Source organism: Porites lutea, chromosome 3, assembly GCF_958299795.1.
Source record: "Porites lutea chromosome 3, jaPorLute2.1, whole genome shotgun sequence".
In the NCBI taxonomy this organism is placed as follows: domain Eukaryota; kingdom Metazoa; phylum Cnidaria; class Anthozoa; order Scleractinia; family Poritidae; genus Porites; species Porites lutea.
The window spans coordinates 46,858,647-46,875,236 of record NC_133203.1 but is presented as its reverse complement, the minus strand read 5'-3'; the positions used below and the strand labels follow the sequence as shown (position 1 = coordinate 46,875,236).

The 16,590-nt window shown below is 39.5% G+C and overlaps 1 protein-coding gene across 1 annotated transcript; it reads left to right on the top strand.

Moving 5' to 3' along the window:
- Positions 1-641: 641 nt before the first annotated feature.
- On the top strand, positions 642-14,858 carry LOC140931282 (major facilitator superfamily domain-containing protein 12-like). The gene is made up of 10 exons (XM_073381056.1): positions 642-1,272; positions 6,781-6,889; positions 7,853-8,015; positions 8,511-8,776; positions 10,275-10,367; positions 11,122-11,214; positions 11,393-11,566; positions 11,912-12,015; positions 13,039-13,166; positions 13,832-14,858. The coding sequence occupies exons 1-10, from the start codon at positions 764-766 to the stop codon at positions 14,122-14,124; spliced, it is 1,932 nt and encodes a 643-aa protein (XP_073237157.1). The 5' UTR covers positions 642-763; the 3' UTR covers positions 14,125-14,858.
- The last annotated feature ends 1,732 nt before the right edge of the window (positions 14,859-16,590 follow it).

Below are 16,590 nucleotides of genomic sequence, written 5' to 3'. Positions count from 1 at the left end.
TTTATATTTACATTGTGGTCATTACAGTAATAGTTCTGATATGGAGCTGCAAAGCCTCAAAATGTTGTAAGCTATACACAATCATTATTGTATAGCTATATTTTCGGAAAGTCACTCATACACTCATTTTATATTATTATTATTTTATTGCTCAGCCTTTTTTCAGTCCACTTCTACATTGAGTACCTCAAAAAAAAATTTACGTCCATTTATAATACTGCTTGTGATAAGCTAATAATGCATTGCACATATGAATAATTTTAGCTGCATCATCAAATCCAGAGTTCAAAGGGAGCAAGAGAAGAGAATGCCTTGCAGTTTGGCTGCGATTTTGTAAAGCCCCCCGGAATGATGAAATAGCTTTGCAACATTTTTTTTCTTCCTTACAGCAGCGCAAGAATTTTTTTCTATTACATTTGTGCTGCATGCAATTTTTTTCTTCCGACAAGCGCTTGCAGGAAATTTTTTTCAAAATCCCCCCCCCCCCCCGCCCCCTCAAGAGTTAAATGGTCGGCCCCTAAGATGACATTTGAGCCCCTGGGGCGAATAAACTTTTGAAAGACTGTAAGTGGATCACGCCACTCGATAACTGCCGAATGTCACTTCCGGTGGTTATGACGCAACAAGTGCCCTAATCACAAGAACGCTTTCTCGTGCTCAGCGGGCGGGAGTTACGTTCAAATAAGACAGGCTATCAGACGCAAGGCTTTTCCATAAGCAGTTGCCCTTGCTCCAACGGTGCATTTGGTTGTCAACACGGACTATGGATCTACTGCGTCGCTGCTTTAGTCGTAAAGAAAAAACTGCCACCACAAAAGGAAACAAGCTGCCGGTCAGTCAGAAATTTTGTTACGGCGTTGGACACATTTTGAATGACCTCGCTGCAAATGCATGGTTCAGCTACTTGATCATTTACCTTACTAAAGTGGCCCGCCTGTCGAATAGCCATACGGGACTGGTAGCTATGCTAGGGCAAGTTACAGATGGGATTTGTACACCAATCACTGCAATATTAAACGATAAAACAGTATGTCGCTACGGACGAAGAAAAATCTGGCATCTCATCGGCACGATATGTGTCAGTATAACCTTTCCACTGTTATTCACTCGCTTACTTGGAGATGGAGTAAGCGCCTCACTCAAGCTGGCCTATTATATTAGCATAGCTGCGGTGTTTCAGTTTGGCTGGGGATGCGTGCAAATTAGCCATCTTTCGTTGATTCCAGAGATTGCCATTAGAGAATCGGAGAAAGTTGAGCTGAATGCAATAAGGTAAGAAATGGTTTCCGTTTGAAACAATACGCTGTGTTGTGCAATATTTATTTATCTTCAAACAGATTTAGCTGAATAAATTTGAATGTTGGTAAGTGCTGTTTTAATTAAATATGGTAGATTGGATTTATTAGCTAATTTACTTTTGCGATAAATCTATTACTGTTTTAAAATTTCTCCCATCTTTCGACCCCTTTTGTCAGGCGGGCACTGACTTTTTAACCCATACTGACTTTGAAAGGTGTATTTCGATGACATTCTGTAATATCAACATAACATTACGAAACAATACAAAAACGTGCACTTTCAGTTTGGATCTTAAGGCTAAAACCGTTCTATTGTCATGTACTCGCTGTTTACTTTAGAAGACAAAGGCAACAGAACTAAATAAGAATATAAGAGGAAAGGGTTTTTTTCTTCAACTGCCGCATAACCTATATAGTTTGTGTAGAAAACTAGCGAACCATGACTAAGAACAAAGCAGAACAAAGTCCGTGTTATTGCTTTCACTCAGTGAGATCGAAATCGAAGTATTTTGTACCTATGTGGTCCTAATGCGTCATTTAGGTTTCCCATTATTTTTCAGTTTCGAAATAATTGTAAATGTTGTTTATTGAACTTGAAGCGCAGGGTCTGGATGGGGTTCTGATCTATACCGCGCCTTAAGCTACGATATATTGTTCGTTATATTTGAAAGTCTTCGTTCTAAAGAGACTGAAAAAAACAATTAAATAAATACTTATTTTAAAAAAGACGTAAAGGAAACAGGAAACCCACTGTGATTAAGAAATTTGACGGACGCCTAACCGGGATACATTTTCTAAACTCTCCTTCTATTTTGCTAATATTTTTTTTGCGTTAAAACGTGAAAGCGACCGAAACTCCTTGGTTACGTCAAAGTCATCGCGCGCTGTCGTGTGTAGTACGGTCGTGCACCATGCTGACAGTGTAATTAATTAATGACCGATAGTTAGCCATACGGCTAGAAATACATCTATTATTTCATTAAAAAAAATCAAGTCCCAAGGGTCTCCCAATCATTCGTAAATATTCCCGTTTATTGAAATCATCCAATGACTAATTCAGGGGATGATTCAGTCTTCCTATTCTCTGTCAGTTCGTTGTTTCCCCTCTTATCCCTAGACTCTCAATCTATGGCGGGATAATTTACCACTCTAACGTTTGTGGACTGGATATTCTATAGTGTTACCAATCAATTTAAGCCTCTTTTGCGTAAATGTTTTTAAAATTGGTATTAATTTTCTCTGGACTTTTTTGGGGAATTTTTGCTTTGACCAACTTTTAGGAGTGAAAAGGTTTTGTTTACAGGAAACTTGGTGATCAAAGTACGTGAAACCAAAAGCAATCGTGACTTCTTCCCTACAATTCGTTTCCAAAATACCAGTCTGGGGGGTAAAATTACATTGGGTAGTTTCCGTTTCGATAGGCATACGATGCAAAATTTCCTTGGACGGACGCCCTTGAATTTCCTCGGTGAACTTGGTCTCTTGAACCCTTATACATGATTCCTAAGACACCTGAGAAAAAAAAAAAGTTTTGGAAAAAATGTACATTAAGGCGTAAAAGAAAAGAGACAATTCGGGTTTTTGAGTCTGAAACTTACAGTAGTCAGAGAAACCATGTATTAGGATCAGTTGTTACACTTTGGACATCCAGGCTACGTGAGAGCTTAGAAAACTCTCCATGGGAGATTAACTATCTTGCAAGGGCAGAACGGACACGGATCCGTCACGCGATTCGGACAGCATTTTGGACGTGTAGGACTGCATGTATACGAATTTGATATATCTGATGAAAAACTGTTGATTTTATGTTGGGGATTATTTTCGACTGAAGTAAGTGAAAGAAATTATCATGGCTGGAAGCGCAGCACTCTAATGATCAGAACTTTAGCCTATCAATCTGCGTATCGTTCTCTCAGTTGTAGTTTTGGGTGTGCATTTCTTGTGACCTTTACGGAAGTTGTGGACCACCATGCATGAGTCAGCTTTGCCAAGACCCTCACACGCGCGAGAAAATATGTGGAGTAACGTCAAATCCGGAATTTCGTAGTGATTCAGTAATCGGATTACTTGTGGGGGATGCCCCTGAGTGTCGAATTGCGTTATGGGGCTTTTTAAGGGGGCGGGGGTTGAGTTTAGATGTTTCAGTCTCCCAAAAACCGACCCCAAAACAAGCCCATGACGCAGCTCGACACGAAAAAATCCGGTTTTTACGTGCAAATTGAAGGATTAACCTTTAGCAGCTTTAGCCCTTTGTTGTAACCAACAACGAAATATGAGAAAGATCCAAAAATTGATTTACTGAAAACTGATGAAAATCTAATACACCCTGTAGTAACACACTGCGTATTTTTGAGGTTTGAAGCCTCATGGTGGTGACCCGTGGTTTGAAAGCCAATGGCTACTATGATCAATGTACACTCATTTGCTGCAGTTGTTTGTTTTCATTTCTGATTATATTCCATACAGTTCATCTCCTCTTAAGAGTTGTATCATATTGTGTTATTTCTACAAGATCACCTGTAAATAGTACAAGAATGAAAACATAAGAAAGATGAAATTAAAGTTGAAAGTACTTTTTAGCAGCTTTCATTTGAATGGTCGGATCTCATGCACAATTCTAAAAGTTGGAACTGCATATCATACGTATATCATGTCCTCTGCGGTATATCGGACACTGGGAGTTAAAAAGTTTGTAAACAACATATTAGGGTAAAGTACATGAAAGCGAAAGAAAGCGTTTAGCATGAATTTTATTTAATCGATTATACATTAACATCGTTTTATCATAAAGAAAGGCGGTTGCCCCAGCGTATTTATTTATTTATTTTTTCACTCTGGCCCGATAGCACAAAAATCAATCTTAGAAAAGCGGTAGTTAAAGGGGCTGTATGACACTATTTGCGTTTTTTTTGAAAAGCTAATACAGTGAAACCTCTATCAAGCGGACACCTTTGGGACCTTCCCAAGTGTCCGCTTAATGGAGGTTGTAAAAATTGCGCAATGTTTGCAGTTAATGATTAGCATTCAACGGTTACTCTGTACTGTGATAAAGTTCCATGTTGTTAAGGAAGCTAAGGAAGTTGTGCTGTACTTTATGCAAGACTTTTAGGTGAACTTTTGACAGCTAAATGTATTGATTTATCTTTATTAATCGACTAAAGTACGTATTTCATGTACGTAATCCAATATCGCTATTGTCAATTCAGTCCGGTGTCCGCTTAATAATACAACTCATTTTAGTGTCCCCGTCCGCTTAATAGAGGTGTCCGCTGAATAGGGGTTCGTTATAAAGGGAAATATAAGACGTTAATTTCGGGACCCGGCTTAGTGTCCGCTTAATAGATGGTGTCAACTTAATTGGGGGTCCGCTTAATAGAGGTTTTACTGTATAAAAATGCTTCTTCGCATCGATTGAATTCTAAAAAATAATAGTCTAGTTTTGGTTTTTAACACTTAATTTAAGCACCATTGAAACTGTTTCTACTGATGGCGAGGAGGGACATAGATCGAAGCCCAACTTTCTCAAGTTTTATGCCATGCCTACAAAATGCCCCTTTATGAACTTGTTTGATAACTTCTTCCGGAGCATTTTTTCTTTGGGTCAACGCACTAATTAACCCTTTAAGTCCCATTATATCCACATCCAAATTATCCAAACTGATCTTTATATATAGAGAATATTACACGGTGGCGAGAAGATATGAATTTTATGTTCGAGTGGCAAGAACAATATCTCACGAGTGAGCGCAGCGAACGAGTGAGATATTGCTCTTGCCACGAGAACATAAAATTCATATCTTCGAGCTAACGTGTATTAGTATATACTAAAACAGTGGATAGTGTTTTTCGAGCGCTCTGATTGGCTACCCAATCAGTGAATATCCTGCACTATTCACTGATTCACCTCCAGTTCCTCCGAGCGAGCAACGCCAAACTCGCGTAAGTTGCGAGCAAAATGCCTTCCCGGTTTTCTGCCGTAAACAAACAAACAAATTTCACAACTAATCAAGCAAGCTGTTCCTGAAATACACGAAGAAGGTGACGAAGTTCGGATTGGAAGTTTTAACAGGTAAAGCTTTGTCTTTTTGACACTAATTTATCGATAAAACTGGTGAAAAAGTTTTTGTTTACAAATGCAAATTAAGTTTAAGTCTTGCTTACTTTATTTAGTTGAGTTGTTCATAAATAAGCTTCAAACTAAATTTAATAATCTTTTTTTATAGAATGATTTTAAATACAGAAAGAATTCACAACTCCTTTTGAAGAAATTTTCCCGCAAGAGCTAAACAAATGCCTTGAAAAGTTTTAATTGTCGGCAAGAATAAAGCGACGGCCGCAGCCGCCCGGTCATTACGCGCCAAAATTGTAATCGTTGGCAACAGTATTTGAGTTAAAAATCATCATTTTTGTGCTCAATGATCTCACTGTTTTAGTATATACTAAAACAATTATTCATCTCAGTGTCGGTGGCTAGTCGTGGATATTTACCTCACTGCTTCGCAGTTCGGTAAATATCCAGGACTAGCCACCTCCACTTCGGTGAATAATTGTTATATATTCTTTTTATTATATAAACATACTGATGACGGCGTTTTTGATGATTTTCCGAAGATTTCCGACCACCCTCCGAAGATTTCCGAAGATTTTCAAATTGTCCCGAAGACCAGACGAACGTTCCCGAACATTTTCCGAGAATTTCCGAAGATGTCCGAAGATTTCCGAAGATTGCCGAGCACTTTCAAGGAAGACCCGAAGATGTTTCGATGATACACCAACGAATTTAATTACAATTTAAGAGACAAACCTGATGTCAGTGAAATTATCGGTATCTTCACATGTAAAAATATCGTATTTTTACGTGTGTTCAGATACCACATTTCTCGGTGGTAGAAATCCTTGTAAAACACTGCAGTTTATATAATAAATTTCCTTAAAGAATGAGCTGAGAGAATTTGATAAAAGATCAAAGCAAAGCAGTAGATGTTCATTTTATTAATTCTCACAACCAAATCTCTTGACAATGTATGGATATCCTTAAGAGAAAATTGGTCTTGGTCACTATTGGGACTTAAAGGCTTAATGACTTCGGCACAGAATTGGCCTAAAACAGCAATACCCTTGTGACGTGTATATACCTTTTAATTCCCCTTGCCTGAATAGCCCAAATGAAGTGTAGATGTTTAGTAAACGCTCCCTATCTTGCAGAAAATTTCCCTCAGCTCCCTAAATGACGCCTGTTGTAGAGGTTATTTTCTCCTATGGAAAAGTTTGCTCCAAGAACTGGTCAAAGTAGAATCTTTTCACTGACTAATGCAGAGAGCAAACTAAAGGATAGTTCAACCAAATATGTTTTCGACATAACCAGTTCCCATACGGAAGGAGGAGGGCTTTATTGAGCGGTTTTCCTTGTTTAGAAAAAAGGTCACGTTCTATTCTGCACTTAATAACTGAAAATACGTTTTCCTACCTCATTTGTTAACAGATCAGCTTTGCGTTTCGTCTGCGGAATTTTTGTTTTTGCCGTGACATGGATTCTGCTGGGAAGAAGCTCGGAAGCGAATATTTCGTCTACAATGTGGAAGCAATTTATGGTAAGTTACTTTCACAATTTCTTGGTCACTTTACCCTGCGAAAACAGGTGTCTCTCCTCGCTTCTCTTCGTTAGGGATATTTCACCGGCGAGAGGCGCGGAGAAACGGCTATATTTTCGCAGGCTACGGTCATTTTGAAACCTCACTGTTCAGCCTAAGCTTTCCCCGCCAAACCAAGAGGGGAGAGGATAATTAACTATTATTCCACGAGTGCGCGTTGGATATGAGTTGGCTATAATTATCTTATACTCAGCAAGCGTTGTGGAATAATCAGTTTTATTAAAAACACCCACAAAATATCGAGAATTCTTCCTGACTTTATTTGTAAAAACAACCGATTTTCAGCTTGTTTTTAATTTTGAGCAAACGCGTACAGTTACCATATTTAGAGAGCATGGTAAAATGGCTTATATACCATGATGGCTAAGCCAATCAGAGCTCTAGAATGGTATTATCCAATTATTCAGTTCTGATCCGACCCATCTTAAACTAGCGAACGTTCATGTTATCACGTCCTCTAATCTCTGAAAGGACTCGCGAGGGTCGAGAGTGCGACGAGTAGCACGAATGCACAATAGAGACCTTTAGATTCTAAAACAAGCGCGTGAACTAGCGTCATTTTGGCGGAAAAACGTGATAGAGGAGCCGTCGTCATTATACTGTGGATTTTAGCGAGAATGTCGTAAAAGAGGAAACAAGTTATAAACCTGTTAGAAGTATTATCATTTTGGCTTGGGGAAAAGGCTTAAGCCTCCTTCAATAAAAATATCAGTGCAAACTTTTTCGGTGAAAAAATTACAATAAAGCTAAAGCGAAAAAACTTTTAGTTAAATCTCGTCTTCGAAAGTACTGACTGAAGGTCTCTGGCGTTAACTAAGTATTAAAGAGTGCTCCAGGCTCAGCTTATTTCGCAGCTAACCTTACCATGCCTGCATGAAATGATATTTTCCGTTTCTTTTTTAGTATCTTGGTTTCATAGTTGTTGGCACGGGCACAGTATTTAACGTCATTTTCCATTTTGGCATCAAAGAACCTCCTTCTGATGCTTTACTTCGCTGGCTTGAGGAACGAAAAAATGGAAGGCACAAAAACAGCAAATTTGGTCGGAATAACAGCCAACGAAAAGGTAAACACTTCGATTTTGAATTAACAAGGTTTACTCGAAAGTCTTCTACAGCAGTTGAAATTGTTTTAATAAAATCTTTTCCGCAAATTTGATTCACGATGAAGCATTCTTTTCCGAGATCCCAACGGAAAATTGCTGTATCACCGCGGACTTTGACACCGAAATATAGACGGGTGTTTGCTCCCGTGTTTTTTGAATAATCTTAGGTACTACGCCGGTTTTTATTAATGGCCCCAGCGCTTCATTAGTTTTAGTAAGATTTAGGGAAAAGAAGTCTTCAAAAAGAGAGAAAACGATAAACTTCCTTTGTCAAATTTTGGCTGTATTGGACTGTCCTCATATTTAGGAGTCCATTTTGTGCCAAGTGTCTTGATCTCGCAGATGCCTTCAGAAACCATAATAAAATGTTTTTTCGTGTGAGGTAGTTGCGTAAAAGATGCATTGGTTGAAAGGCAGAGAACTAAGTAGAAAACATAATTGTTGATTTTCCTGTAGCCTTACTGACAAGGGTCGTTTACCAGCCCCCCTCGATCAATAGGAGAAGTGGAGCATCGCCTGCTGTTGTCATGACGATACGTGAGAATGAGGAAAAGGAGATTGTTAGTTATGGTGGCCTGGCTGCAGCGCCGGAGTCTCAGTCTCAGACGAGTCTTGATTGTGAAAGAACTCAGCAAATTTCTCATGAAATTATTGACAGAGGTCCTCTTCATAACGGCGAGAAAACCAAAAAACAATGGCTCTGTAGTCCTGATTTGTATAAGGTTTGTAATTAATTATACTTTTTGAAGCTGTAAGCAAATTAAAGCATATAAAGAGAACGCTGACATTCCATTTGGCATAAATACTGAGCAACCGGAAGTGTGGTATTTCGCTTGATGAATGGCTTTCTTAGGCCTAGGGCTAGGCCAAACGTCGAACTTTTCACGCGACGAGCCAAATAGTCCTATTTGGGTTGGCCTAAATTGGTATCAAGCACTGTGACATTAGTGTCTCCGATTTGTAGGCTACTTGTAGCCAGCTAGAATATTTTGACACGTTAATAAAGTTGTTCATTCATTCATTCACCTAAATTAATTTTAGATCGTCTGTTGGGTTAGACGTCGAACTTTAGGACGCGTCGAATCAATCAACTGAACAAGGCCGAACAAGGCTAAATATGCATCTTATCATAAAAATTTTTAATCTATTAGTTTAGTTCGTCGCGTGTGGAGATCGACGTTTGTCCCGACGACGATCTTAAGACGTTCTATCCGTCTGAATCAGATGGATAGAACTGAGCCAGACATCGAACTTTTCATGAACTTAGTCGTGAAAAGTTCGACACTTTCACAAAGCATTGTAGTTATTCAAAATGGGACCAATTGGGGTAAGACGAGTTATCCCAGCGAGCACACATTCGCCTAACAATGCGGTTAATGCTTCAAGTTCGTTCGTCGAGGATCCGCCGGCGCGGTGCCCGCCTTTATGTTACGTTTGTTAGACATTTCCTGTAACGTTAAAAAGAGGTAAGAGGCTCGCAATCTAGGGAGGTCCAACTCGTATTCATTATTCAAGATATTTTACTGCTAATTACACATTACCTCATGGAGGTGCAGTGGTACAGTGGTTAGTGGTTTGGACGTCGTATCGAGAGGTACGGGTTCAGACCCTGTCGGGTTCATTGTCGGTTGTGTTCTTGGGCAAGACATTTTACTCTCACAGTGCTTGACACTCCACCTAAGGGTGTAATTGGGTACCAGTGAAGTTAATGCATGGGGTGGCCATGCGATGGGCTGGCATCCTGTCCACGGGGTAATAGAAATATACCTAGTCGTTCTAGTTCCTATTAAATAAAAACTGAGTTAAGCTTCGACCTAAAGAACCACTTAGCACGAATGAAGACTTGACATTTCTCGACAACTTCACTGAGCTCGGTAGACGTTTAACGTCATGGCATCATCATTCTTCCCGGCACTATGACATCCTTGTAAAGGAAGAAGCATTGAAGCATTGAATCGTGGCCTAATGCTTAGAAAACAGTCAATAACTTACCCCTTTCAGGTAACTTCAAACTATGAGAAGACCCATTTCTAACCCATCCTTAAACATGGCTAGTAAACACATGATTAGAGATAATTTTTTTTTACCTTGCTCGGCTTCATTTTACCCTTTTTTTAGGACAGTTCCTACAATTACCTATTTATTTTTTTGTGGCTCACGACTTTTTGTTGCCAAAAAACAGGCTAAAGTTTGAATGAACGTTTGTTTTCGTGATTCCAGGTTGGCGTTGTCTACATTTGTACTCGTTTGTATGTAAACGTGTCGCAGTCATATTTACCTCTCTACTTAACAGAGACGATGCGATTTGAGAAGGTAGGACTATAGAAGTTATTCGCTTTTCCTATGTCATTATGTCGTTATATTATTGAATTTATTGGCAAAATTCAAATTCCCCTCAAAGTAGCATTAAATAGTAATTTGTCTGATAAAAGCAGGAATTTGGCTAACAGATAAATTATCTTAAATAATAGTAGCGATGTCATGTTGACGTCATTTATTATAGCAAATTACCATCCGCCATCTTGGATAAACCATTTTTAATTAATTAAAAGTATTTATTTTGTTTAAAACCCGCAAGCTGCAAGTTATGAAAGCAAGAATTTTGAAAACATGGCTGTCAAAACTTTAACGTTACGCCAATGATGAAGTATACGTCTCGACGGCTTTAAAATGTTCCCAGATAAATTTAAGGAAAAGTCGCTAAGGGCCTCTTCACATTAGCCCGTTTGACCGGGCTGGCCCGGTTACCGCGACGAATTTTATAAGAATTGTCAGCCCCGTTTCCATGATGAGAAAAGGCCCAAGATCCTGAGAACGACTTCTGCCTCGAAATTCGAGAAACAAAGCAAACATGGTTAACAGAAAGTTACCTTGGCGCCTATCATAGCTATCATAGCAGACAAATCCATCCGGGCATGCGCTGTTGCGAAGAATTCATCCCACTTGCATCCCATGTTCTTAAGGCAAACTGATTTCCCAGCCCGCTTACGGAGATCCCGGTTGGAAGAACCCGCCGTCCAGGCTTATCGGAAGAGGCCCTAAGCTTGGTGTTTTTCTCAATTCACAGGAATCTATTGCATATTTTCCTTTGGTCGTGTTGGTAACAGGAGTTTTAGCGAGCACTGTTGTCAAGCCTTTGAACAAACGCTTTGGAAGCAAGGTTGGTTAACACGAATAATAGCCCTTTATCAACATAATTTCCACACTCTTTTCCCAATTAGTTTCTGATAGCACCAATAAAGAGAATTTGCTTGATAATCAAGACTTTTATATTGGGTGACTATATTCGTCATTCTCTTGACCTTTCTAATTTATGATTCATTTATGACGCTTTTCAGATCACATTCTGTCTTGGTGCTGTTATGGCAATCGGTGCTAGTTTCTGGTTCTTTGTTCAAAATGTTAGTGGCAGACAAGCTGTGTACGCGACTTCTATACTTATGGGCAGCGGAGGCTCTGTGATGTTGGTTACGTCATTTTCGTTGATCGCGCAGCTCATTGGACACAATAAGGTAAACAGTCTAAATATAAAGCGTTTTCACTTGACGTCACGGCGGCCATAGTGGTGATCCAAAAGAATAAAACGATGGCCCTATTGTGTTCCGAAACAAATCCTGCATGTGGGAGCTGAACTCTTTTCTCATGTAGACGCTATGTAAACGCTTTCCTTTGTTTCGATAAATTTGCATAGATGTTGGCCACGTGAGTGGAAATACTCTATACTTCTATGAAATTTTGTATATTTGACGGCTTCCTAATACAGTACATGTGGGGAGTGCCACACTGATAAGTAAATGATTTTTCATGAGTGACAACCAGTTCATGCTGCACATTCTGCAATTTTTCTTTCTTTTCAGAGTTCAAGTGCATTCGTGTATGGTTTTATTGGTTTCTTTGATAAAGTCTTCAGTGGAGCCATTTTTAAAATCATCCAAGATTTGAATCCAGAGGACGAACAGAGGTGAGCTTTCTTGGATTCATGAAGTATTTGGAAAATTTCTTTTTTGGCTTATTTCTTGTGTGAATTTGTCTTGTTTGGTTAAAGGAGCTGTGTCACAAATTTTATCAAAATCCTAGCGGTAGGTTCCGCTACCAGATGAAGGCCCAGTTCAGACGTCGTGCTTCTGCCGTGCGGAACTTAATTGTAATTCGGTTCGACTGTAGCAGGGCAGGAAAACAACTTTGATTCAGACGTCGTGCCAGAGTCGAACCAAATTCAGGATTTACTGATGCCTCTTAACAATTCTCCTCCTAACTCCCCCTGGGAACGCAATCTCGCCAAAATGTATTAATATAATTAATGGATTTTTTTTTAGCGCGGCAGAAGCACGACGTTTGAATCGCTGCCGTGCCAGAGCCGTGTAGCACGGCAGCGCTTGTCAAACTTAATTGCTTGCCGAACTTAATTCAAAAGTTTGATTCAGATGCCGTGCTTCTGCCGTGCTTTTGTCGAACTTAATTCCTGAATTTAGTTCGGCACGGCAGAAGCACGACGTCTGAACTGGGCCTAAGCGAAACATAAAATAAAAGGTCAAAATATTAAAAGAAGGTATTAACAAAATAGCAAATACAAAAGTAGGCACGGATGAACAAACTTGAAGGAGATTAATTTAAGACGGAATTGAAATTGTGGGTTTTTGAAAACGGGTTTGCTTAAGGGTCATTTTTTTTTTTCAAAGTTTGTTTTTGTTGTTTGTAACGTTTGATATAATGCTCAAAGGAAGTATATTTGTTTGTCAAGAAGTTGTGATTTTGTCGTTTACAAGTAGTTTCTTCGTTTAAGTTAAGTTCTTGAGCCCATAAAATGAACAAGACTGAGCCGTGACACAGCCCTCTTAACTTTATTGTCAACCCCGTTCCCAGGATTCTCTCCTACCCGTCCGTGAGGACGGGTAGAACCTGGGAAAGAGCTTGCTTCATTGTTAGCTTTTGTCTACCTGAGCCAATCGATCAGAAAGTGATGTATGGAGTTTTCGCTTTGCAGTGTTAAATGCCTCACTTGTGCTGAATATGTTCGGCAAGTGCAAAGTATTGTACCTGGTGCGGCTGCTGTATTGGGATTTCTGTCCGTTGTAGTGTTTTTTGACTCGATTTTCGTTTGCAAAAGAAGAGGTAAGTCGTTATTATCCCTTGACTGATAAGCAGGTTATAAATTAAGTACCTCTACACAAGCCTTGAAGCGCATATAATCTCTTAGACTTACCCAACAGACTACATTGTACTTTTTAAGAAACTCTGCGCGAGAAGCAATGATCAAAGCAAAATGGGTTTTTCGCCGGAATGTCTTACTGCGCTTTTCACAAACATGAGAATTCTGGAGTTCAAAAGCCAACTGACGATTGCGTTTTTCGCTGCCGTCAATCATCTTAACGGACCTCTTAGGAAACAAAACTTTACTTTAACGGGTTCAAAACGTCAAGGTTTGTGATTTCTGATTGGTGAATTTCGATCCGTTTTGTGTGTTTCTGTGTTTCAAGGTTCGTTGCTTGTGATCGTAATTATGATTGACGGAAGCGAAAAACGCAATTGCGAAGGCGGCTTTTGAACTTCAGAGTTCGCATGTTTGTGAAAAGCGCAGTAATATCTGTAAATATAACTGTTCTGCAAAACATTCGCGCACGCGAAGAAAACGCATGCAATGGAAGCTAGCACACTGTTTTCATCGGTGTCTCAGGGAACGTCGGCTTGAATTAAAAATTATACTAAAGAGCTTACTAATACCAGCGATTTCTCTCACGGAGTGCGCATGTTTAACCCTTGTTTTTGTTTCCCTTCAGCAACGATGGTAGACGCTGAAACCCAAGTGAACTTTGATGAAATCGAAGGTAATGAAGACAATTGCTCGAGCGGAATAGAAACAGCATCTGCGGTAACGGAGAAACCTGACTTTGAAGACTGCAGACAAGAAGGCGTGGAAAAACTGCCTTCGCAACAGAGAACTTTCGATCATTCAATCGAGTCAAGAAACTTCTTGACGCCCAAAACCAACACGCGAACTAATTACGTTGCTTTGAGACTAGCATCGCCATTTCTTCCTTCTCCCTTGTTAGATCGAAGAACAATATTATAGTAGAGGGAATGCTGTTGACAACGTCTTTCATTCCACAGTGCCAAGAATGAGTTACTCTGGTTACTAAATGAAAGGAGCTAGCTCGGTAACAAGTTTTTCAAGTTTAATGTGGTAAGGCAACTGAGGAGCATTTGTCATTTATAGACAACTTCTGTGGTTAGGTACTGGGATTTCTTCAAGTTTTAACTGAATCTTAGTAGAGAGATTCCAAGATTATGAAATAACCGATAAACAGGATGTTTGACGTCAAGAGCCTATCATTTGAATGTTTCTGAATGCGTGGAAATTATCATGCAAAGAGGTGTATTTTTGATTATGAAGATGTTAGGAATATGGTCTGGAGAAAAATACAAAAGAAAAACAAGAACAAAAAAATACAAAAATATCTCTGGTATCCAGGGAAGAATCTAAAAAAATAAGGTATTTGTGAGAGAACTTAATGTTTCAGAGCCAGAAGTATTTATTAAAGACTTTCTTTGTTAACCCGAAACCCTTAATATACAGAATTTAATTTTTTTCCTGTTTTTCGAAGTCGCTGCTCATTTCTCACTTTCCTGCAATTGTCATGAGAAAATGGAGTATCCTTTGGGACATGAATTTTATTGTTGTATGAAGAATATTTTCTTTTTTCTTTTCCAACAACTACTAAAATATAGTATCTATATAAGAGCTTTAAATTTTAATTAACTTATCTATGCAGATTTTTTTAAAATAAAACCGATCGCGAAGTAGAACATGTTTTCTTTTCTTTTTTTGGGAAGGATGACCAGTAGTGCAGAGCAAAATCTTGCTTCCGAGAGTAACAACAAACGCAAACTCAAATATAAATGTCAGACCGAGAATCGAACTAACGCCATTAGTGAACATTTGTGTCCAGCTTCAAGATTAGGGCCCCTGTTATATGGAGAAAACTTGTCCCGTGTAGAAAATTCACTCCCCTATCCGAGCTCGCCTACTTTTGTCAAAATTTCCTACATGTCCTTACAAAACTTAGCGAACCGTTAACACGAGGAACAAATAGTTTGCTTGGCTGGAATGGTGAACCCCTTATCCGAGTCATCCTTTTTCGATGGTAGGGACACTGTCTTAGCCGCCCAGCCGGATCAACGTGATTGAGCGAGACAATGCGCGAGGTTGTTGTTAGCCCTCAGCTGGGGGAGAGGTATCACGTTTTTCTCATATAAGCGCTCTCTGAAGTTGACTCGACGGACAGCGGGTAACCCTCTTTTCCTGGGCAACTTTTCTTCATTTTAAAGGGGTCTAAATTTGGAAGAGCGGCAAAAATGAAACAAAGATTGAGGTGGTGTTCTGTAAACTATTGATCCAAAACATCTTGATAGTTTACAGAACACCACTTCATTCTTTGTTTCATTTTGGCGGTTCACTTATATCGAATCGTTCAAGGGCAAAGTCTGAGAAGGAATCCCTGTGAACTGAAAACGTTAATCGTTTCTTTCAAGAGGGTGATTACTCTCGGGACATGATGTCGACGAAGTTTCAAAACAGCCTCACTTTTTTCTTAGTCGCGAAAGAAAAGGACTGCCACTCGCGCGTGTACAGTGGGTGGGGATGACGCTCTCGCTTATCGCGTCCCACTTTCCCCTCGCGTTTCGCGACAGCCACTTCAGTTGCTTTTAATAAGAAAAACAATCCAAAACAAGCAAAAAACAAACAAACAAACAAACTCAGTAGCCTAGTCCCTGGGCGTTCTTCCTTGCCCACTTGTGAGCGCGAAGTCTCAGAAAAGGTAATAGGGAGCTTTAGCAACGATGACGGCGACGGCAACCAGGACGTCAAAAAAGCAAAAGGTTTAGATTGGCAAAACAACAACTTTGCACGTGCATCATGCTTTTTTGTACATTTCTTTACCGTCCTTGCACGACAACGACGTGAAAATGCCTAATTACAAGTTTTGTGGAGGACGTAAACAAGCGACGACGAATCTCTTTTTCTCTCTCTAAACTTGACTGCGGTCCTCAAGAAATCAACTCCAGGGAAATTCGCCTATTCTTTGCATTTTCAGCAAATTGGAATAAACGCGACAAAGATTGCAAAAACGGGAATTCATTATAAAACTGACGTTTTCGCTGCCGTTGCCGTCGTCGATGCTAAAGCTCTCTATTCTTTCTCGATGACGTCAAAGTTCAGGATTGACCGAGCCTGGAACATCTACGGAATACGTAGGGGCACCCAACGAATGTTTTCTGTGAATTATCTGTTCGAAAAAGCAAATATTGCATAGAATTTTCTATTGCTTGAGAACGGCTTGAAATTTCTAATTGACCGTTCAATTCAAGAACAATTTTCGAAGCTTAATATCCACCTTTACGATCTTCTGAAGTTTAACTTCTCACATTTTACTCCCCATGTCAGGCTATGTGATGGAGAGGGGAATAGGAAAAATCCTCACTTTCGTGATAAGTTAAATTGCATCTAGAATTTTCGGGAAAATAATACTGAAGCCCT